At 34.6% G+C, this 25,210-nt stretch overlaps 1 protein-coding gene and 1 non-coding gene across 2 annotated transcripts; one reads left to right on the forward strand and one right to left on the reverse strand.

Annotated features, from left to right (window-relative positions):
- The first annotated feature begins 266 nt into the window (after window positions 1-266).
- Window positions 267-4,059, forward strand: LOC127103144 (cation/H(+) antiporter 19). The gene is made up of 3 exons (XM_051040424.1): window positions 267-688; window positions 1,289-2,290; window positions 2,534-4,059. Exons 1-3 carry the CDS (start codon window positions 497-499, stop codon window positions 3,782-3,784), a joined length of 2,445 nt encoding a protein of 814 aa, XP_050896381.1. The 5' UTR covers window positions 267-496; the 3' UTR covers window positions 3,785-4,059.
- A 20,303-nt stretch (window positions 4,060-24,362) lies between these two features.
- Window positions 24,363-24,469, reverse strand: LOC127108659 (small nucleolar RNA R71). Its single transcript, XR_007796183.1, has one exon. It is a non-coding gene; the product is annotated as a small nucleolar RNA R71 (small nucleolar RNA).
- Window positions 24,470-25,210: the final 741 nt, after the last annotated feature.

The following is a 25,210-nucleotide window of genomic DNA, read 5'->3' on the forward strand; positions in this document are numbered from 1 at the left end:
TAAAGTTAAAAAGTTGGATACAAAAGTGTACTTTTAATATCATATCATTTTTTATATAAATCTATTTTAAAATTTAAAATTAATGTTATTTTAAGGTTTGGTATGGTACTCAATAAAATAAAAGTATTTCATTAATTTCCCACATGAAGAAAAGACATACCCCTCGTGTCACACTCTACTAACAATACAAAACACTATATATAGCATGTTAGTAAACTAAAGGCTTCGTTGCCTTTCAACACCAATCACCATGGAGCACAATTTTCGTGAGTGTGTGTTCACAAATAATCTTCACAACACAATTAGTAACTAATGCACTTCCTTCTCCTACTACTTATTTCGCTATCTCATCTACCATAATTGGAAACTTTATTTCCTCTCCTTTCTCTCCTTTCACTCACACACAAGAGATGAAAGATTAAGAAGGATCTCATTCTATATACATAAACTTTGTTGTTATAGTGTATACATTATTACATACATACATCAATTGAAAATGGCTAGCCATGAATCTATGTGTCCAAAACCAATGAAGGCCACTTCCAATGGGGCATTTCAACATGAAAACCCAATGGATTATGCACTTCCTTTGTTAATTGTTCAGATATGTTTGGTGGTTGCTTTTACGAGATTCATTGCATTTCTTTGCAAACCTCTTAGACAACCTAGAGTTATTGCAGAAGTCATTGTAAGCACTTTCTTTTTTTATTATATAACATTTCATTGCTTTGATTTCTTTTATTACTATAGCTGAATCGCTCAGTGTGTCACGATCACTAGATATAACATCGACACTAACACATTGTGTCGATAATAATTTGAAAAAATAATAAATTAAAGATAATCAAATGTATTAGTATCGTGTCAGTGAAGATGTCTGACACTGACAATTGACACGGCAACATAACACATTTTTCAGTGCTGTAGTCTTAAATCGATCGATATATTTCTATATTATTTTTAAATATGATTTTTTCTCCTATTCACATCCTTAACCAATTCATTTTAGAGAATAAAGTATAAGTAATCTTGCCCGAGTTTTCCTCTTGGTTCAATTGGTCCTTTCGCTCATAGCGGTGTTATTGATCTTTCAGATTAGTCAGTCGTAAAGCTGAATACCGTATTTCCAAGAAAAAGTAATCTCAATTGTTAATGAGATAATCAATTATTGATTTTGATATATATATGATTTGTTACTATGCAACTGTGTCTATGTATGAGATAATCAATTGGGTTTGGATCAAATGTGTGTCACATGATATTTGTTCTGTTGGAAAAAAAATTGCAGGGAGGAATATTACTAGGACCATCAGCAATTGGGAGGAACAAGAGATTTCTAGAGATATTTTTTCCTGAAAGAAGCTTAACAGTTCTCGAAACAGTAGCCAACATTGGCCTTCTGTTTTTCTTATTTCTAGTAGGTCTTGAACTCGACATGCGATCTATACGCAGAACAGGTACAAAAGCCTTATGCATAGCCCTTGCTGGGATCAGTGTCCCATTTTTACTTGGCATAGGCACTTCAGTTGTTCTTCGCGCCACGATATCCAAAGACGTTAATTCAGCTGCCTTCCTCGTCTTCATGGGCGTTTCTCTTTCGATTACCGCCTTTCCTGTCCTCGCCCGCATCCTAGCTGAGCTCAAACTCCTTACAACTGATGTCGGTCGTATGGCAATGTCGGCTGCTGCTGTCAATGATGTTGCAGCATGGATACTACTTGCTCTTGCCATTGCTCTTTCTGGCTCAAACACTTCCCCTCTTGTTTCTTTGTGGGTCCTACTCTGTGGTGCGGGTTTTATCATCTTTGTTGTTGTTGTCGTAAAGCCTTTAATTGCATTGATGGCTAAACATTCTCCTGAAGGTGAACCAGTGAGGGAGATTTACATTTGCATCACCTTGACAATTGTTTTGGCTTGTAGTTTTATAACTGATACTATTGGTATTCACGCACTTTTCGGAGCTTTTGTGGCTGGAATTGTTGTTCCTAAAGACGGTCCTTTCGCTGGTGTTTTGACTGAGAAGATTGAAGATCTTGTTATGAGTCTTTTGTTGCCACTTTATTTTGTGTCTAGTGGGTTGAAGACTAATGTGGCTACTATTAGTGGAGCAATGTCTTGGATACTATTAGTCCTTGTTATATTTACTGCTTGCTTTGGTAAAATTGTTGGTACTCTTGTTGTGTCATTGTTGTGCAAAGTGCCTTTTAGAGACGCATTGACCCTTGGATTTCTCATGAACACCAAGGGCTTGGTGGAACTTATTGTTCTCAACATTGGCAAGGATCGCAAGGTATGGTTTAGGAACATATTGTCCTTCAGCATGCATTCACGCATTCAGCATATCGTGGTGTGTTGGATCAAGATATCAAGTTATAGATTTCAATCCTTGAAATTTGTTTTGTCCAATCTCGATCCAACGACCACTGATATACTGACTCTGTGAATGCGTGAAATTGTAACAGTATGGAATAAATTGATGGTTTAGTCTATTAATAATAAAAACATATATATAATTCTGTGTGAAAAATTGTAGGTACTGAATGACCAAGCATTTGCCATATGTGTTTTAATGGCATTGTTCACTACTTTCATCACCACACCAATAGTGATGGCAGTATATAAACCTGCTAGGCAAGGATCACCATACATGCATAAAACAGTTCAGCGCAAAGATCCAGACACGGAACTTCGAATACTAGCTTGCTTTCACAGCACATGGAACATTCCCACCTTAGTCAATCTAATTGAATCTTCAAGAGGGACACGAAAGCGAGGAAGATTATGCATATACGCAATGCATTTAATGGAACTCTCAGAAAGACCTTCCGCGATAACAATGGTTCATAAGGCGAGAAACAATGGCCTTCCCTTTTGGAACAAAAAACAAGGCGACAACAGCGATCAAATGGTAATTGCGTTTCAAGCTTACGGACATCTAACTAGCGTTAATGTCCGTCCAATGACAGCAATTTCGTCGATGAATAACATCCACGAAGACATCTGTTCAAGTGCTCACCAGAAGCGAGTCGCAATGATTCTACTCCCGTTCCATAAGCACCAGCGCGCTGATGGAATTATGGAGTCCCTAGGACAATCTTTCCGCATAATGAATGGCCTTGTACTCAGTCACGCTCCCTGCTCAGTTGGAATTTTGGTCGACCGCGGCCTTGGAGGGACGAGTCAAGTTCATGCTAGTGACGTTTCTTACAGCGTCGTTGTACCTTTCTTTGGTGGATGCGACGATCGTGAAGCACTTGCGTACGGTATGAGAATGTCTGAACATCCAGGGATTTATCTCACTGTTATCAAGTTCATTACTCCACCAGGGAAAACACTGGCATTCGGTGCTAAACTGATCGGTGTAGCCGCTGACGAGAATCGAAAAGTAATAAAAGTGGCTGATGATGACGTAGATGATGAAGATAAAAAAGAGGATAATCAATTTTGGTCAGACTTTTTAAGTGTTTGTTGCAAGAGCGAAGAGTCTATAGTTTACGAGGAAAGGTTGGTGGACAGTAAAGAAGATGTTAAAACTGTATTGAGGGAAAGGAACAAAAGCAATCTGATTTGTGTTGGTAGAATGCCTCCAGTAGTACCTTTGCTAGATGGAAGTGATTGTGCTGAGCTTGGTCCTGTTGGAAGCTATTTGGCATCTTCTGATTTCTCTACAATTGCATCAGTTGTAGTTTTTCAGCAATATAATCCCAAGACAGATATTCACCCTTTGGTGATGGAGGTTTCTGATTATTCTGATATCCCTGACACACCAAGAGCTGAAGTATAAAAGAGAAAGAGATAATAAGGTTAAGCTAATGTTTCTGTTTGCATGAGTTTGGATATTGACTTTACATACCACATGGAAAAAGGATGATCAAGTATGAAGTTGTAAGGTGAATTTGTTTGAGAAATAATTGGGTTGTTATAAATAAGAATTGTGTTACATCTTATTGGGATGTCACTTCTGCTTCCAAAATTTTGGGGTATTACCAATATTGTGGTGTTGCTTGTTTAGCCACATAAGAAAATTGTTACATGATCAATTGAATAACTATTGTCATTGTTTGTAGAAAGGATGTAGAAAGGATGATCATGTGAAATTTGTTTATACTTTGTTGTGAAAACCACGTCGAAATTAAAAAGTATAATTGATTTTTTAATCGGTAAAAAATCCACAAAGATAGAAAAGAAGAAAAAAATAAGAATATAATGAAATTGATTATAAACTGCTATTCTTTAATTTCTCTTTGAAACAAGATTACAAGTGTTACAGAATAGCAAATAACCTCTCTCACCCTAATTAGGATTTGCATTGTGCAATGATGAGAGACTAGTATGCTATTTATAAAAGAAAACTAATATAGTAAACTAATGGGTTTTTACACACAAACTCATTACACAAGTTAACTTAAAGAACAAGCGAGCTTAAACAATTGGACATAATAAACAGGTCCAATTCGACATGCTAACAATCTTAGCATACTTCGACTACAACATGTGAAAAAACTTTGATGACATGGTAAGGTCCTGTCGAATTGTCAAACCAAGAAGCTACCCTTAGACCATACTAGAGTTCGATCAAATATCTTACAAATCTCCACCTTGGAACAAACTCTATAACATCAAGGGAACAAACTAGCTTTCTTCATGCCGCTTTATCAACTGCATACGGTGGAAAAACATGTAATTTGACAATGTTTTGGTGATCATATCAGCATCATTGTGACATGTCGAAACCTTCAGCACTTGGACTTCTCCACGCTCGATTACCCCTATAACGAAATGCAGCCTCACATCGATGTGCTTGGTTCGCTCATGATAGGTTGAATTCTTCGACAGGTATATAGCACTTTGACTATCACATTTAACAGTGATAACTTGACCTTGAAGTTTTAGTTCCTTAGCAAAACCTTCAAGCCACAATGTATCTTTCACAACTTCAGTGAGGGAGATATATTCCGCTCAGTGGTTGATAAGGTAACAACCTTCTGAAGTGTTACTTTCCAATTAATTGATGTGCCAAACATAGTGAACATATATCCAAAAATAGATTTTTTAGAATTCATACAACCTGCATAATCAGAGTCAACACACCCTTCGATTTCTGCTTTACTATTTTCACCACATGCTCGACCATAAATCAGAATTTTGTTCAGAGACCCATTTATGTACCTTAGAATCCACTTCAACGTTTCCAGTGAGCCTTCCCAGGATTCACCATGTCCCTACTTACAAGACTTACTGCATATGTTATGTCGGGTCTAGTACACACCATAATATACATGAAAGAACCTACTATGTTAGCATATGGGATGCTATTCATATAAGTTATTTCAACCTCAATACTGGGACACTTATCTGTATTCAGCTTGAATTGAGGGTTTGTCGGAGTCACAACATGCTTTGAATTTGACATACCAAACTTGTCGAGAATCTTCTGTAGGTATGTCTCTTGAGATAAGCATAATTTCGACTGCTTTATGTCTCTTCGAATGTCAATCCCAAGAATTCTGGATGCTTCTTCCAAATTCTTCATATCGAACTCCTTATTGAGTTAAACCTTTACCTTTATTACATCCTCGATATTGTTGCTTGCTTTGATAATATCATCCATATAAAGCAACACAATAACAAATGAATTTCCAGGTCGAAATCTGAAGTAAGCACAGTGGTCGAACTGATTTCTAATGAAACCTGTGTGTACCATGAACTTGTCAAATCTCCTATTCCACTGTCGATGAGATTGTTTCAGTCCATATAAAGATCTATTCAGCTTATACACATAATCTTCCTTACCCTTTTCTTCATACCCTTTAGGTTTCCTATTCAGGATTATTTCATCTAGATCTCCATACAAGAAAGTTGTCTTCACATTCATTTGTTCCAGTTCTAGGTCGAACAATGCCCCTATGGCAAGTAACATTTGAATGGACTTGTGCTTCACAACAAGAGAGAACATATCTGAAGTCGACACCTTATTTCTGAGTGAAACCCCTTGTGACCAATCTTTCCTTGTATCTCTTCGATGTCGCTCCTTTGATTCCTTCTTTAACTTTGAAAATTCACTTACAGCCGACTAACCTGACTCTAGCTGGTTTCTTGATCAGTTCCCAAGTGTGGTTATCATGAAGAGAATTCATCTCATCATCCATGGCCTTCATCCATTTAGTCTTATTTCGACTCCTCATAATATAGTCTTTAGGTTCTTCATCTAGAACCTCACTTGTAGAGATTAAGGCATAATCTATGAGATTTACATACACAAGTCTTTGAGGTGGCTTGATGACTCTTCTCGGCCTATCTCTTGCCAATAGGTAGTCATCGACAGTTTCCTCATATTCCTCAATATCTTCAGCATCTTGTGTTTCTTCTTCAACTTGATCTGGGATACACAATTTAGCATCGACATGCTCCACCACAATAGGAATCTCTTCTTGTTCCATCTTTTCTTCAGATATCTGTGCACTTCGACTAACGTCATCAGTTTTCTTGAAATCCATCTCAGCTTCATTGAAAATTACATCTCGACTGGTGATACACCTCTTGTGATCTGGCTCTAGGAACCATAGCCTATAAGCTTTGACTCCTTCAGGATATTCCATGAACATGCATCTTAGAGCTCTAGGTTCAACCTTGTCCTGCCTAATATGAGCATAGGCTATGCATCCAAGTACTCTAAGTTTATCAAGATCTGGTGGATGTCCCGACCAAATATCTTCAGGTGTCTTCATATCTAACATAGTTGAAGGACGTCTGTTTATCAGATATGTTGTTGTCGAAACAGCCTCTGCGTAAAACACCTTCTTTAACCCAACACTAGTCAACATGCATCTAACTCTTTCTAAAATGGTTTGATTAAACCTTTCAGCCAAACCATTTTTTAGGGAATACCTTCAGTAGGTTTGTGCCTTACAATACCAGAGGCTACACAAAAACTATTGAACGCCTCATTGCAAAATTCAAGGCCATCGCCGGTTCTCAACCTCTTGACCTTTCTTCCAGTCTAATTTTTGACTTGAGTCTTCCAACTTTTGAAGTTCTCAAAAGTTTCATCCTTAGTCTTCTGGATGAATACCCATAACTTTCTGGAATAATCATAAACTATAGATAGAAAATACCTTACTTTTGAATGTGATGACACCTTGCAGACCCCTAAAGATCAACATGGATGTAATCAAGGGATCTATGTGTTCTTTGTTTGCCTTTATTGAACTTCACTCTGCAAGATTTTCCAAGTACACAGGGTTCACAAAACTTCAGCTTTTCGATGTTGTCTCCACTAAGTAGATTTTGTTTGCCCAATTCGACTAGACCCCTTTTAGTGACATGGTCCAATCTTATGTGCCAAATTTCTGTCTTTGACAAAGGTTTCATGGATGCAACATCTGCAAAACCACTGACAACTTCATCCACAAGGGTATACAAGTTTTGTTTCTTCATGCCTCTTACGACTTCCTTCGATCCCTTCATGACTTTTAAAATACTTTTCTCTCCTTGGAAAACATATATTTTGTTTTTGAATTCACCAAGAGAAATCAAATTTCTCTTCAAATCAGGTATATACCTGACTTCAGTCAACAACCTTATTGACTCATCATGGAGCTTGAATCTCACAGATCTAACACCTACAATCTTGCAAGCTTTATCATTTCCAAGCAATACAGATCCACCATCTTGATCACATAGTTCCTCAAACAAATATTTGTTTGGACTCATGTGCCAAGTGCAACCTGAATCCATAATCCACTCTTTACTTGAGTCGTTACTTGAAACCACAAGAACATTAGATGAGTCGAAATCATCTTGAACAATGGGCGTGTTGCCATTATCCTTACCTTCATGATCTTTCAGGCGTTCAAGACACACTTTTCTTATATGACCCTCCTTCATACAATGAAAACATTGAATACCAGATGCACCACCACTATAAGATTTCTGCTGACTTTTACCATTCTTCTTGTCGAACTTGCCATCTCTCTTTGTGAATTTTGCCTTAACCGACAGACCTTCACCAGTCAAAGATGGTTTGTGCTCCTTTCGTTCGTTCAAATCCTTAGAGTACAAGGTTGATTGAACTTCTTCAAAGGCCAGAGACTCTCTTCCATACAAGAGATTTTCTTTTAAGTGACCATGTGTTCTGGGCAAAGCACATAACACTAACAACGCTTGATCTTCATCCACGATTTACATCGATATTTTCAAGATCGAGAATCAACTTATTGAACATATACAATTATTTAGCCAAAAAAATTTCTTCACTCATCTTGATTGAACATATAGCTTGCTTCAGGTAGAGGCGATTGACCAATGATTTGGTCATGTACAAACTTTCGAGTTTCTCCATAGACCCGATGTCGTCGTCTCCTTCGAAACCTGTCGAAGAACCTTATCACCAAGGCTCAATAATATGGCATTATGGGCTTTCTCTAACATAGTCAATTTTTCTTTATCCTTTAACGTAACGTCCATGTTTTCAGCTCCCTTCAACGCTTATAAACAACCCTGTTGAACCAATATGACTTTCATCTTCAAGCGCCACAGACCGAAATCGTTTACTTCGTTGAACTTTTCAATGTCATATCTTGTTGACGACATCTTCTTCATGCTCACTGCACCAATTTGTTGTGAAAATGATGCCTGAATTATAAAGTATAATTGGTTTCTTGATTGGTAAGAAATCCACAAGGGTAGAAAAGAAGAAAAAAATAAGAACACAATAAAATTAGTTATAAACTAATATTCTTTACTTTCTCTTTGAAACAAAATTACAAGTGTTACAAAATAGAAAATAACCTCTCTCACCCTAATTAGAATTTGTATTGTGCAATAATGAGAGACTAGTATGTTATTTATAAAGAAAAATAACATACTAAACTAATAGGATTTTACACACAGTTCAATAACACAAGTTAACTTAGAGAACAAGCTAACTTAAACAATTGGACATAACAAACAGGCCCAATTCGACATGCTAACAATCCTAGCATACTTTGACTACAACATGTTAACAGACTTCGACGGCATGCTAAGGTCCTCTCGAATTGTCGAACCAAGAAGCTACTCTTCGACCATACTAGAGTTCGATCCAATATCTCACACACTTAAAAATAAATAAGTTATTTGCTGAGTAATTAAAAGTCATTCAATTTTTCTTAATTGAATGATGATTAGTCAAACTAAAACAAGTTGAATACGAGACAATTGAGTCTTCATCAAGTCTACACGAGTTCACAAATATATTAGAACATAGCAATTTATTTGTGTTCCATGATTATAGCGCTAATAACCAACACAACTATTTACAAAGAAACATGTTACAACTTAAAGATCCAAGTGTGGATAGAGGAAATGGAAAACACCATAAAATAGAAAAAACAAACTAAACATAGGGCACAATGTACTCTCAATAGTAGAAAGAATCACACACACCCTATGAAAATAGAATAAGACCAAATTTTGCAAGTCATGATATTTTAATAAGGAGAACTAGTGTTTCCTATAAATAATTAAGTTAAGGAATAGATTTTATCAAGGATATTTTTGTAATATAGTATTTTATTCTTTTATCTTTTTAGTTTTTATTTTACTTGTACATTTCTTAGTTTAATAGTTAAAAAAAGTTATTTTTTATCGAATAAGTTGCATATAGCGTTGTTAAAACACCTAAAAGTTGAGTTGTTAAATTTTCTTTCCTGGAAAAGCTCTTAAATTTGTTATTTTGTTGAGAAAATATATAGGTTTATAATGAAGATTGGCTAAGTTTAGGGACCCGTGAAAAACTGATAAAATCGATATTACCAGAACACCCTTAGTTTCTCAAATAGGTCACTAGTTTAGCATGTGTTTTGTACCATAGTACTCGGATCTTGAGAAGTGTTTCCTAAATAGTTTTTGATGATAGTCCAACATACTTTAGATTCACACGTCATGTATAATTGGTTGAAAAAATATTAGCACCAAAATCATGAAAAAGGCGATAAAAGGCAAAAGCACATTCTAAGTTGGATAACCCTCACCCGGTTATTTAGCTCAACGATGGTTGAACTCTAAACATCATCTCAAGTTGGACAGTAAATAAGCACACAAGAGTGTTTAATTTAATAGATAAATAAAGATAAAAATTGTTTCTTATCTGGTGTCTAAACAAAAACTCTCAATCTATCGTGTGCATGTGATGATTATCATAATTCAAATTGCCTTAAATTGCTTGTCAAAATGAAAAGGAAAGGAAATCTAAAAGAGACTTAAGTCAAAAGCGTAGCTAGAGAGGTGACTAGAGTAGGAAACTTTTGACTGTATTTATTTTATGGTTTTGTGTTCCGGTAATTCTTTTGGTATGGGTGAGTACATGGAAACTTGAGTCTTATCCGATTAGAATAACATACCACGTATGAGTATTAATAGATTTCATATTTTTTTATCTTTTGAAGAACAAAAAACTGCTTGATCCTAATTCTTTCTAAGCAAACTTGTTGCTTGAGGATCAACAACGATTCAAGTTTGAGGGTATTTGATAGGCGGTAAATATATCGTGTTTTTTTCTTGATTGTCATTTTATTTCATGTGTTTTTTCATCACTCTAGTTCATTTTTACGTGTTTTTGTCTCCTTTGTTTGTTTTCGGATAATAAGAGGTCAATGGAGAGAATCAGGATGAAAAAGGCCGAAGATCGCACAAAAGGGGCGCTTCTGATAAAAAAATTCCCGAGACCAACACGACATGACTGTGTCCCATGACACGGGTCGTGTTATCCCCTTTGAATCCCCTCCATACAAGCAACCAAAGGTCGGAATGACCATTCCATGTTCCTTGACACGACCCAAGTCAGTCCTTTATAAACTTTTGATATTTTGATGGCTTTTGTGACTTTTGGGCATCTATAACCTCCATTTCTTTTATGATTAGTGATAAGTGACAACTAAGTTCAAAATTAGTGCAAATAATGGGAAACTTAAGGCATGGATTTGTATAAATAGAGGCCTAATGATCCATCACTTCCATCATTTTTTACTATTATCACTCAAAACAATTGTTGTTGCTCTTAGTTTCTAGCATAAGTTTTTATTATTTTTCTTATAATTTATACACTTGTGATATTATAATATTGACTTTATTTTGATTTCAATTTTCTATTTCTTTACTTATTTTTATTTACTTTCCTTTCAATGTTCTTAAACTTATTTATTGTTATTGTTCATCTCACCATGAGTGAGTAGGTCCTTAGGGACATGAGGTTACGAGAGTCCATACCATGACAAGCCCTATCAATTATTCATTTTTAATTACAAGAAATATATGTTTGCTTTAGTTTATACTTCAAAATCTAATTCATGTTTATGTCGGTTGCGAAAGCAAAGGCAAAATAGATGTCGATCATGCATAGAAAGATAATGATTCAACATCTGAAAGTGGATTGCTAAACAATTGAGTTCGAGGCGCCACTGACAAGGAGACTTGATCTCATTTGAGAAACAATCAAGATGTGAGTCACGTGACTAGGCGTAACGCTCTTGATTGAGCTACTTAGTTGTGCTTGAAACTCGTGTGAATGCGCTATCCTTTTAGAAAATGTTTTGAATGATGTCAAAACTAGGACACTTATTATTTGTACATTGGATTTTATTCTCTGTGTCTAGATGTGCATTTCCATCTTAGGATACTTAAAATCAAGTTAGATAGGTTTTTACATGTCAAAATTATGTTTTATGTGAAAAACAAGGTTATGGGTCGACTCATGCACAATTGAAGTTGACACATATTGAAGGCCTTTTAAAATTAAATTAGTTGCCTTCTATGTGTCGACACATAACACGAGTGGGTCGACACTTAATCTCTTGAGGTCGGACCAGTTGAAATTTTGGCAAGCCAAATGACTAAGTCTTCTTGGGGTTCACTAATAGGCATCATGAGTCGACACATAGAAGCTGAAATTTTTCTACGGGTCAAATCACACATACTTGAGGTATATTGTTTTAATTTTTCCAAACTTATAATTTTGCTAAAAAAATCTATTTTTTTCTCTTATTTCCTTCTTACATACACACACACAAACACACACACACACACACACACACACACACACACACACACACACACACACACACATATATATATATATATATATATATATATATATATATATATATATATATATATATATATATATATATATATATATATATATATATATATATATATATATATATATATATATATATATATATATATATATATATATATATATATATATATATATATATATATATATATATATATATATATATATATATATATATATATATATATATATATATATATATATATATATATATATATATATATATATATATATATATATATATATATGCATTCATGCATCATTTTCAGCATTGAAACTAAGAACATACAAAACATTGGTCATCATCTTCAATCTTTTTCTATGTATACACACAACAATTATACATAACCATTTTTGTTGATTTCCATCTAGATACAAGATGGATAAGGTCTAATTTAGGATTGTAGTAACCAATTGGGTTGAGAATTCTTTTGGGTTTTCATTGATAAAACCAATTAGGGTTTTTTCCTCCAATATCAAGGGTGATTTATGGTTTAGATTTCGCAATTTGGATTCAGCTGAGTGAAAGCATTGAAGAAAGGAGTTTCTGTCAAAGGAGTGGCAGTAACCGGAGGATCAATTGGAAGTCCTGGGTAACTTAATCTTGCTTTAGATCAATGGAAGAGAAGAAGATAAAATCAACATCAAACAAAGGGTTTGGGGTTTAGATTTCTATTTTTTCTCTTGTATACAACTCTTGCAAATGTTAATTCAATATTTCAATTCTATTTTAAATTGGGGGTAGATGTATCCGTAATGAGGATAATTGGGGAACTACCTAAACAAAATATTATGTTTTCTCTCTCTCTCTCTCTATACAATTTGATAATTCATTTAGTGTGCAACTTCATATACTGATAATTCTATTTATGTTGAAGTATTTCAAACTGTTTTATAACATAATTGAAATCTAAACCATTGTAATTGGGTTTTCATATCATCAACACAAAGGAAAATCAACTTGGTGTTTATTGCACACCAAGTGTTTGACAAATTGTCTTAGTAAATTTTTGTTTCCTATTTTATTGAAAATTGATTACAAAGTGTAACATTGTCCAAACGTTATTTTTGAAAAATATATTAATTTGTTTATTCATCATTATTATATGTTTTGTTATGGTTCATACGCATCTGATTCTTCCGATAACAGTTAGGGATAGACGAATGTCGATTTGGAATTTCTTTCGCTTGCCATAGTAAATATTTTTTAAAATAGATTTTTAAATTGAAGAAAATTTTATTTGCGATCTATACACCCTCCTTCTAAATCGTTGCACTCGTCTAAGAACACGTTTAGATGCGCACACCACGAAAGTGGGTGTTACACATATTTACCTATATTTCTATAAAAATAACTTAGAAATTCTCATTATTCAAACATGAATGGTCACAGGGGTGGGTCTAGATTGATGATCATAGCTCATAGTCCTGCTTTTTATTATTTGTTAAAATCTATTTTTTAAACTGAATCAAACACTCTTTTGTGATAGTTTTAGCTAAACATAGTTAAAGGAAATTTGATACTCATACACCTCTAAGTTGGATCAATATTTTTACTACTTGACACAATTGTGCTCTTGAGATTCACACACAATCATGTGTTGAAAAAATAATATAATTTAAGTTAGTGCAACATGTTTTAGTAATTGTGCAACAGGTTATACCCTTGTGCTGTAGTGTTCAGTTTTCAGGCAGAGATTTGGCGCAATAGGTTGTAGTAAATGTGAAACAGGTTGCACCCCTTCCAGTTTTTTTTTAGGCAGAGATTTAGTGTAACCGGTTGCACAAAATATGAAATCGGTTGCAGGTCTAAAAAGTTTGTTTTTCTCATTAGTGGTTTAGCTGTATTTGTTTGTATGATGGTTTAAATACCCACGTTTGGTAATTAATGTTAGAATGTCATATTTTCACCCTAATTTTCTCTAATCCATTCATTATATCCATCTCTCCATTATTCATCATTATTATTATGATTTGGCTTTTACCTATTAGGGGAATTTTTCACTATGGAGCATTGAACATTGTGAGACTTCTTTTTTTTGGAGCAATACCTTTGTGAGAGACACACCACATATTCACTCAAAAACTTAATATAATAGGTGAGTGGGTTCTCTCACTTATAAATGTTCAAGTCTCCATATTTTCAACCAATGTGAGACTACTTCTCACACTATTTACACTTGATACATTCTCAACAACTCCCCCTCATGCGTGAGTCCATAATGCTCCCCCTCAAGTGGAAGTTCTTCTTACTTCCACAAAGTCGGTCCCTTTCTCAAACCAAAGGCTCTAATACCATTTGTTAGGGAGTTTTTCACTAGGGAGCATTGAACATTGTGGGACTTACTTTTGGAGCAACACCTTTGTGAGAGACGCACCACATATTCACCTAAAGATCGACTTACTTGTATCAAAAGTTAATAGCACCACAAGGATGGTGAATAAGAAACGTTCCGTTGAAGAGTATCAACGGCTCTTGGGTGGTGAATAAGAAATGTTTTGTATGGTACAATAGTTTGTGGAATTAAAAAGAGCTTTCACTTGAGGGGGAGTATTGTGGACTCACACTTGATGGGGAGTGTTGAGAATGTATCAAGTGTGAGAAGCGTGGGTAATAGTCTCACATTGGTTGGAAATATGGAGACTTGAGCATTCATAAGTGAGAGAATCCACCCATATATCACCTGAATACATTCTCAACATTGTCCAACACTTAACACTCTTTAAATGAGTTAAGAAACTTGTAGTTCATGGACAAATTTCCTTTCTTTTGTTTGAATCACAAAATGAATCATAATTAAAATATATTAGTTGATTAGTCAACTATGCTTAAAGTTTGACAAAAAATGCGAAAACCAAACATATATAGTTAGTTAGTTAGTTAGTTAGTTTAAGACAATAGAGAAAATCCATTTTCAATATTTGAAAGAGATACACTCGATTTTTAATTCAAAACTTAAATGATAATATGTAAAGATATTAACCTTATTTATAATAATTCTAAAGTTTAATTTATAGTTAAAAAAGTAGCGGCAGTTGTTACACAAGTAACTTAAAATATAAGAGGGGGAGTGAAATGCGATAAAAAGAGTTTTTTTGATATTAAACAAATTTAAGTTTATTTTTAAGTTGATTTAAAAAATGAGTAGTAGAATATAATGATAGGTGAAAATTAATTCAATAAAGTAAAATATAAGGAAAAAGGAAGGAAACCAACATAATTATATTGGTTACATCCAAGGCCAGTGAGCCTAATTCGGTCTTCAAGGATTGTCCAAATTTCCACTACCACAAAGCATTAACAACCCTAAATGTTCTTACTGTTGGGTGTGAATATGGAAGTAGAAAAAAGGTCTAGAGGGGGGTGAATATACACAAATTAAAATTCAACCACCTTTTTTCAAAATTAGTGTTTTCAAAAATGAGTTATGAGTGGAAGGTTTGATTCGAAAATGAAAATTATACAGTTTGAATATTGATCAAGTCAACATAGATAGTTTCACAAATATCAAAGACTATAATGTGAAACGCTTGATATGGATTGATTCAATTGTGTAATATACGAGAAGTGTATACACAATGATTCAATCAAAGGAGTGCCAAGTTCAGTTTGTTTTTAGATTATTAATCACAGAACTAACTTAACCAGTTATCAAATTCCAACAAAACCTAATGCTTATGTAATAAATCGCTATCAATGAAAAAATAATATAATATGGCGGAGTTTAAAAACATAAGCGTACACTTATTACAAAAATAAATGCAAGAGTGAGAGAGAGAGAGAGAGAGAGAGAGAGAGAGAGAGAGAGAGAGAGAGAGAGAGAGAGATGACACCGAGATTTATAGTGCTTCGACTTTCGTCCTCACTTTGCCTATGTGCACTCTTCAAGAGATGACACCAAGAGTTTATACAATCACCAATCCACAATACAACTAAGAAAATAAATCTCCTATTTGGATCTTGACCTGTATACAACACACTTTCCAGACTCTTTTACCTAATATTTACTCGAATTACATTTCATGAATCTTCCAATAACATCAATTCTGCTCTAAGCCTTTGTATCAACCCCTTGATTCTAACGATTTATTGAGCGGTTAAATTGTCTGAAGACCTGAGAAGAACTTTGCCTTATCCGTAACCTTTCACACATTCACTACTACAGAAATTCTGGAGAGAAGAATCTACTTCTTTTCAGTGGAATTTGTCACCACCATTGACAATCACCTCAATTTTGCTAACAACCTGAAACACTTAACAAGTTCTCCAAGAACGATTAGTTTCAAGGACGCACCTCCTTCAATCAATTGCGGAATTCTCGTTATCAAGATCTGAATCAAAAGAAGTTGAAGATGCAAGAATTTCATTTCAAGACTTTGAACACTCAAAGCAGAGGAAATTGAATTTTCACTAAAATTACCCTGAAAACTATGATCAGAATGATAGATTTTCTTTTAGAAACAATGACAAAAAGCTTTTATATGTGCTTGAGATTAAGCACACAAAATGGTTGAAAATGTTAGTTAGATTCGAAGAGCAATCTATTATTTGAATCAAATGAGCAAATGCAGTGGAATAAAAGAATAACAAAATTTTGAAAAATATGCCAGTTGATTTGAATCATGGAAAGAGTGATTTCAATCATGAGCCATATGATTCGAATCATGTGGAAAAAATTGATTTGAATCAAATGCCACAACCCTGATAGAGAACACATTGGAAAAAAAGAGTTATTTGAATCATGTAAAATGTTTGATTTAAATCAAATAAAACATAATTGGTCACCATGAAAATGATTCAGATCAAGTATTGATTCAAATCAAATAACTAGGTTTCGCTTCTGTCCAATTTGACCAGAATACAAAATTGTGTGTAAACTCAATGATCCGAATGAAACGTGTAAAATCTCAATTTTTCAAAATTTTAAAGGCACTTTGAGATTTTACTTTGAGTCAAACTTAAACCAAAAAACGTAAAATGTTTTCATTCGACTTACACATGTAATTGATCAAAGAACATCATGATCAAGATCCAACCTAACCAAAGTTTTATGCGTGTTAGCAAACAAATCTTTTCAAACTTGATTCCTAGAAGTACAATAATGAAGGAGACTCAACAAATCAAAATTAAATCAGAGATGAAAGCAATAAGATAAGTAACAAAGTAACCAGATATAGATGCTCCCCTGGGTGAAGTAGAAACATGGAACTACACTTGCACCAAATTTTTCCCTTAGATTCAGCTTGCAACCTTTATAACTTATAGAATTTTAAGAGAATATTGCTCTTTTGACTTACAATTACATAACCAAATAATATAGCAGAGGTTACACAAGAATTCTAAACAAAGTTGGTTACTCTCTTAGCACTAAAATTATATTTTAAATGAGTATTAAAATTTGGAGAAATGAGAAAGTAGAAGAGAATGTGTTTTCTAAAATATCATGTGTCTTCAAATGAATAAAAGAACATCTTTTATAGTAAAATATTTTGGCAAAATAGGAATGTTTGGAAGACCTGGATCCACACAATAATTGATTAGGCAACGACCATAGTCAACTATGATCTGGAAAAAAATGAAGTTATGTTGGATCAGAAGCATAATCGATTATTAGGTCGTAAAAATCGATTTCTAAACAAATTTTACCTCATAATCGATTACATAGGTGCCATAATTGATTATAGGTTGAATTTTGCTTCATAATATATTATAAAGACTTCCTAATCACTTATGCCTTGCTTTAAAATATTTTGACCCAATCAAAGTAATTTCTAGAAGAAATGTTTTTATAAAATAGATGGAGGTTTGAAAAAAGAGTTTGGAAAAAGGAGTTTAGTAAGTCTGTGTATAATTTTAATACTTTGAAAGTAACATACACAAATTACAATTTTGATCCTAGAAAAGATAAGATCGTTTAACATAATATTAGGTGGTGAGCTTTTAGAATTTATGCCTATTTATTGATGTTGTTCTTTGACATTTGATTCTTTTCATCCAATCGTTAAGAGTTATATGATTATAATATATTATTAGGGTTTAGTATTTAGTATATGGATTTATGTTATTTGTCTTTTTTTTATGTATTTTCCTTTTAACCTATTAATATAAATATGATGATCACTACACATTATAGTGTATATGATTGACTATTCGTATTTCTCCTCTCTTTTTACATGGTATCAGAGCCTGCTAGGGTTTAGAAAAGCTTGTCGCCATAAAAAAAACTTAACCCTACCATCACCTTTAGAGAATGCTAATTAAGCATTCTATATGAGTGAAAAAAAATTATGGCTGAATCATGGAGAAAATTGCAAATTACCAAAAACGTAGTTTTTTTATTGTTTTTTATAAATGATCTAAAACACACATTTTTGGAAGCAGATGGTTCATGGTTTTCAAAATGACGGGGGGATTTTTTAGTGTTGATAAAATCTTGGTAGATTCAGCGCCTGCTTGTGGCATTTTGGTGGTGTTCTACATTGATATTCAAGGTCGGCTCAATCAAACTAGAGGACCAATTCTAATTTTAAAATGGACAAAATTTTAAAAAATAAAATAAAATAATAATAATAATTAAAAATGACGTATAAAAATAAGATTTAATTATAATTATTTTGACTTTGATCAGTCTTATTTTTTTAATGTATTGATTTTTTATTATAGAATTTTTTAAAATATTTTTTTTTATTATTATTAATGTAAAAAAATTGGACTCTTCAAAAGTTTGGGGTCATGTGTTGTAGCTGCTCCTGCACAGGGTCGGGCCTGTTGATATTGTGTACTTTTGTTAGGTTTAGAGTCAAAATCATATGTGTTGTTATGTTGTTGGTTGAACAATGTCGATAGAAATTGAAAATAGTGTTGAAGGAATTTTTAAGATGCCCATTACCGAGTTTGTTATTTCTTCCACAATTCACTTAATCAAACTTGATAGGGATGGTGAGAACTATGTGGAGTGGAAATATCTTGTTGAAGTTAGTCTCATAGGAATGAAATATGATGGACATTTAATATAAGAATTCCAAAGGCCAAAGGAATCAAATGCATCAAAAATATGAAATGTAGAGGATGAACACATTTTGGCTTTACTTGCGAATTTTGTTAAAAGGTGGGTTCAATTGGTTATTGCACTCTACAAGATTGTGAAAGAGTTGTGGGATTTTTTTAATTTATTTTTGGTAAATCTTATAATCTGAACCGCATTTATGCTCTTTTGAAAGAGATTTCCCGCCCCAAAAAAGATAAATGGAAGTTAATGGACTATTTTCTAGAGTTTAAGAAATATACCAAGAAGTTGACTTCTCTTCTAGAATGATAATTTTTTGAGAGATGTTAACTTGATAAAAGAAAATTATAACCTTGTGTTGGCTTTCTGATCTTGCTTTAGAGTATAAGGGGGATTCTGTTTCATGTTTTGTCCAATAAGCAGGTTGATAATCTCACTAACATTTTCTCTTGGATTATAAAGTCATTATTTTTGGAATCACACTTTACTACTGTCGTACCTCGAAAAATGAGAACATGACACTCGTGAAGCACAATCTCACACTCGTGAGATAGACTTAGCAGAGTTGCCATCGAACTTTATTTATTCTGAAAGACGGAAAGGGAAAATATCGATAAAACCCCTAAAAGAATGACAATGATTATGGTCGTTGCAACCAATTCAAGGTTTGGGAGTCGGTTACGCAAGGGGAAGATATTAGCACCCCTCACGTCTGTTGTATTCAACAGGAATCGTTTGGTTAGTTGTGCGTGTTAGTGTTTGCTTAAAAATGTTAGGCTTTTTGAGTTATTAAAAGGGAAAGAGGAATATGATCAAATGAAAAGAGAAAATGTTTTTGGATTTATTCATGTGCAAATACCTAAAAAGGTTTTTATTATTAGTGGGCATGATAAGATTTCACAATCCCACTCCTACGTATCTCCTGGTGCAATAGAGAATTCAAGGCTTACGTAGTTCTAGGTTTAAAAAAGTTATTTGTTGGTCGATTTTAGCAAAAGCTACTTTGTATTAATCGATGTAAAACATTATTTTACCCAAAACAGGTGAGGAGCGGACGTTTGCATCACATTGAATGGATTTACAAATTACATTCACGAGAAAACGCCACTTATCTTAACTCAACGGTTGTGGATGAAGCATTTCTTTGCATCATCTTAAGACAAAATATTTTTTTCATTTTTTTGAAAAGGTTTTTAGGATCAATCACACGGTGGCGAGAAAAGAGTATGATTGATTGAATGTATTTTTGGATTTGAAAGACGAGTATTTATGACTTGCAAGCTCTTATAACTTGGGTATAATACTCGGGACTACGACTGGATCTTTCACCCAATAACTCAACCAAGTACGTGTAATAGGCGCATTCAAATGAGAATCTATCAAGATTAACATTTATAACTAGCCAAGGGGATCCTTCCATAGGACTGATAGGTTGTGCTATATGGAGATTCTCATTGGTGATATAGGAGTTCTTCTGCAACTTTGAGACTTTCGAGAAAACAAATGATTTCCTCTTAGTCTTCACGTATGTCAAAGCAATTTTTGTGTTTTTTCCAATATGCTTTTTAAATTTGTTTTCAAGTTTCAAAATTTTATTATTAAAAAATAAATGAAATTTTGCATAACAAAGAAAAACATAGAAGAACACCATTGATAATGATTGATAGGCAAAATTTGTATTTATCAAGAATGGTAGCTTGCAAATGGCGTAGCTCCATGAAATGTTATAATTTTGAAAATGGCAATGTAAAAAGCTTTACATTGAATCCAATGACCACTATTATCCCTTATAACCATGACTATACAAATCCTTACTTCTGAAGAGAGCCGCTGAATTGATCTTCCGCCTTGGGCTCTTTTGTGTTGATCAACTTTGTCTAGTGCAGTCTTTTCCTTTTGCTCCCTAATTTTTGCCTGGACCGCCCTTTCGGGTTTTCAGCCCGTCGGGACATTCTTTTTTGCCTAAGTCGACCTTTCGGGTTTTTAACTTAGTGAGCTATCATTTCTTTTATTTATCCCTAACTTTTGCCTGGATCGCCCTTTCGGGTTTTCGATCCACCGGGATATCCATTTTTTCCTAAGTCGCTCTTTTAGGTTTTTGACTTAGCGGGTTTTTAATGGGTGTAGTATTTTTTGACTGCATCAGATTTCACGGGGTGTGAGCTCTTTATCATCCATAGCTGTAAGAATCAAGGCACCTCCGGAGAAGGTTTTCTCTACAACATATGGGCATTCATTATTGGTAGTCCATTTCCCATGTGAGTCTTTGTGTAATGACAAGATCTTCGTGAGCATGAGGTCTCCTTCTCTGAATTCCAGGAGACAAACTTTCTTGTCAAACACCCTATTTATTTGCTTTTGATACAATTTTCCATGGCATAGAGAGGTCATGCGTTTCTCATCGATAAGGTTCAATTGGCCAAATATGTTTTGGATCCATTCAGCCTCTTCTAGCTTGGTCTCCAACCAAGACTCTCATCGAAGGTATCTCCACCTTGATTAGGAGAACAACCTCCATCCCATATACCAAGGAGAATGAGGTATCCCTTGTTGAAGTGCAGACTGAGGTCCAGTATCCATACAATGCGAGGGGTAACATCTAGTGTCAAACCTTTTAGGATTTCACCGTTTTCTGCAGGATCTTCTTGATGTTTTTATTAGCGGCTTCAACAATGTCATTCATCTTTGGACGCTATGGTGAAGAGTTATGATACTCAATATTGAAGCTTTCGCATAACTCTTTCATTGTCTCATTGTTCAGATTTGTCCCATTATATGTAATGATCCATCTTGGAACTCCATAGTGGCAGATAATCTCTTTCTTGAGGAACCAGGTCACATTGGCATATTAGGAAACTTCCACCCATTTGGTGAAGTAATCGATGGAAACCAGAATGAAACGGTGACCATTGGAAGCTTTAGGCTTGACGACGCCAATCATGCTAATTCCCCACAATGAGAAAGGCCAAGGTGATTTCAAAACATTTAGCAAAGTTGGCGACACATGCACTTTGTCAACATAGATTTGGCATTTGTGACATTTTCTGGCATATGATAACGCGAAAATATATCGTATATTTGACTTGACTTGCATTGGAATCTAGTGTCGTTTTACTTATTTTTCCATAGCATTATGCCGTATTTTGTGTTTATTTCAGGTATTTATCAAATAAGAAGTGTATGTGCAAGAAAAGAAGAAAAAGAGCAAAAAGGAAACGAAACAGAAAGAAAACGAAGAAAATACAAAGGGGTGGCGCCCACCACCAAGTGTGGCGCCTGCCACCCACTTGGAGTGTGGCGCCCGCCACTTACTTGAAGTGTGGCGCCCACCATTAAGGAAAGGAGTGGTGCCCACCACTAAGGAAAACTATGGCGCCTGCCACCAAGGAAAGGTGTGGCACCTGCCACTCTCATGTGGCACCCGCCACGAAACCCATTTTCTCCTGATTTCTCTCTACGCTCCGTCTTTCTCGTTTAACCTAACCACCCTAAATTCACGCCAACTATGAGATTTTCAAGGCAATTTTCAAGGCAAGAATGTGAGTATAAATTAGGGCTTCGGTCTTCAGTTTGAGGGATCCTTTTTTTGCCATAATTTTGTTCTTAGAATTTTAAGCGAATCGATTTACTTGTAAAAGTGATAGATCTTCCACATCCGGGGACTATTACAATTCTATTTTTAAGAACTGATTTTGATTGTAATTCTGTACTTGATTGTCAAGCGTGCCAACATTTTCTGAATTCAACTATCAATATTAATTCTAGTTTTCAGTCTATTTTCCAAGTTCCATTTTAGTTGTTTATTTTAATTGTTTATGATTTCATCTTAGAACCAATTATTTTTGTTTCATTTTAAATCATGTTTTATCTTATGTTTAATCATCGTAATATCATGTTTATGTTTGAACCCATGTCTGGCTAAACCATTTGATATCGGTATGTAAACACAATCATAATGACGGGATTCGTTAATAATTGGTGTTGATCTTTAAAAACTATTTTTCTGGTTATAGTTTCTGATTCTAAAATTAAAACTATTTTCTTACGAGAGTATAAAGCAAACAAGGTTACGGTCAATAAAACGAGAGTTTGAGATTTTTTAACCGGATAACAAAAACTAGGCATTAATTTTAAACACATCGAGAGCACTTTAGGATTAATTAGAATCTATTGATTTCCCAAAATTACTTTTAATTCAAATGAGATAGCGAGAGCGAAGCATTCTGGTTTAAGAGTATAGTCAGAGTCAATAACACGGAGTGTGAGATAAAGTCTTTTAAATCAATAATTTCTACTGAAGAGTATTTTGACGTTTAAGATTACACCAATTATTTATCGAATCCCCGAAGTTTGATGAGTTACATACCGATATCCCGCTATTAAATATTTCTATTAAAGTTCAGCTTTCATTAATATTTATTTCTCGTTGTCTCTTAACCCCAAGAGAAATCATCAACCTTAGATTTACATAGTAACATTAGATAACGGTAAGTTCGATTTTTAGTCCTTTGGGTTTGATAATCTTTAAAACTATGCGATACGACTGTGCACTTGCAATCACGAATCCTATAGACATACTAAGTCGCGATCAAGTTTTTGTCGCTGTTGTCGGGGACTAATTAAGTCGATATCGTAACTCCAGTGTTGCACAGTATAGACTAAGGTAAACAAAACTATTTCCCTTTTAAACCGTTGATTGTATGTCAAGTACTCGCTCTCAAGGAGAGAAATTAAAGCTACCAATCGACGAACCAGAGCGTTATCTAAGATTACAATGCCGGATACGAGAATAATGTATTAAGTACAATCTTCCGGATCCTAATATCCATATTCCCGATCCAGTTGTAGAACTAGAGATGGATAATGTACCATAGAACCGTCCTCTCAAGTACTATGCCATCCCTTCGCAGGATGAACCACATAACAACATCGCTGCCCCTGCCATCGAGGAAAATAATTTTGAGCTAAAACCTTCATTATTGTCATTCGTACAACAAAACCAATTTTTCGATAGTCCCACGAAGGACCCGAACTTACATTTGTCAGTGTTTTTGCAATACGCAGACACTGTGAAAGCAAATGTTGTCAGCCTCGAAGCAATAAAACTATGTCTTTTCCCCTTCTAATTAAGAGATAGAGCTAGAGCTTGGCTCCAGTCTTTACTATCCAACTTTGTCACTACGTGGAACGAGTTGAAGAAATTTTTCTTAGCACGATATTTCCCACCTAGCAAGACGGCTATGCCAAGAGCCCAAATAAACGGGTTTAAACAAAAAGATAACGAATCTCTTTTCGAAGCATGGGAGAGATACAAGGACATGACGAGGCTTTGTCCACATCACGGTCTAGAAGAGTGGTTGATCATCCATACCTTTTATAATGGTCTCCTGTACAACACAAGATTGACAATAGATGCCGCCGTGGGTGGCGCACTGATGGATAAACCCTACAATAAAGCTTATCAACTTATCGAAAGTATGGCCCATAATCACTATTAGTGGGGAACTGAAAGAACCTCCGTATAGAAACCCCTAATGGAAGGCGGTATGTACGAAATAAGCAGTCTTGACCATGTCAATGCTAAGGTAGATACTCTCACTCAAAAGATAGAAAACCTTACCATAACACCCGCAACCACCATGGCTGCCGTAGCTCTGAACTGCGAGTTATGCGGAGTTCCTGGGCATTCTACCCCTGAATGTCAACTTTTGACAGGAATCTCCACAGACTAAGTGAATTATGCTCAAGGAAACCCTTACTCAAACACCTATAACCCAGGGTGGAAGAACCATCCGAACTTTTCATACAAAAACAATAACGCATTGTATGCACCTAACCAAGCACCTGCTGTACCACCAGGATATCATAAGGCTGCCACAACTGCTCCAAATGCTCCTAGGAAGTCAAACCTTGAAATAATGACGGAAAACTTCATAGCTACCCAGGCCCAAACAAATAAGGATTTCCTAAATCAAAATATACACACTAGTGAGCAAATTAAGCCATTAGCAAACAAAGTAGACGCTTTAGCCACCCATAACGAAATGTTAGAAACACAAATTTCGCAAGTGGCACAACAACAAGCACC

The sequence above is a fragment of the Lathyrus oleraceus genome, chromosome 7 (genome assembly GCF_024323335.1).
Source record: "Lathyrus oleraceus cultivar Zhongwan6 chromosome 7, CAAS_Psat_ZW6_1.0, whole genome shotgun sequence".
Taxonomy (NCBI): Eukaryota; Viridiplantae; Streptophyta; class Magnoliopsida; order Fabales; family Fabaceae; genus Lathyrus; species Lathyrus oleraceus.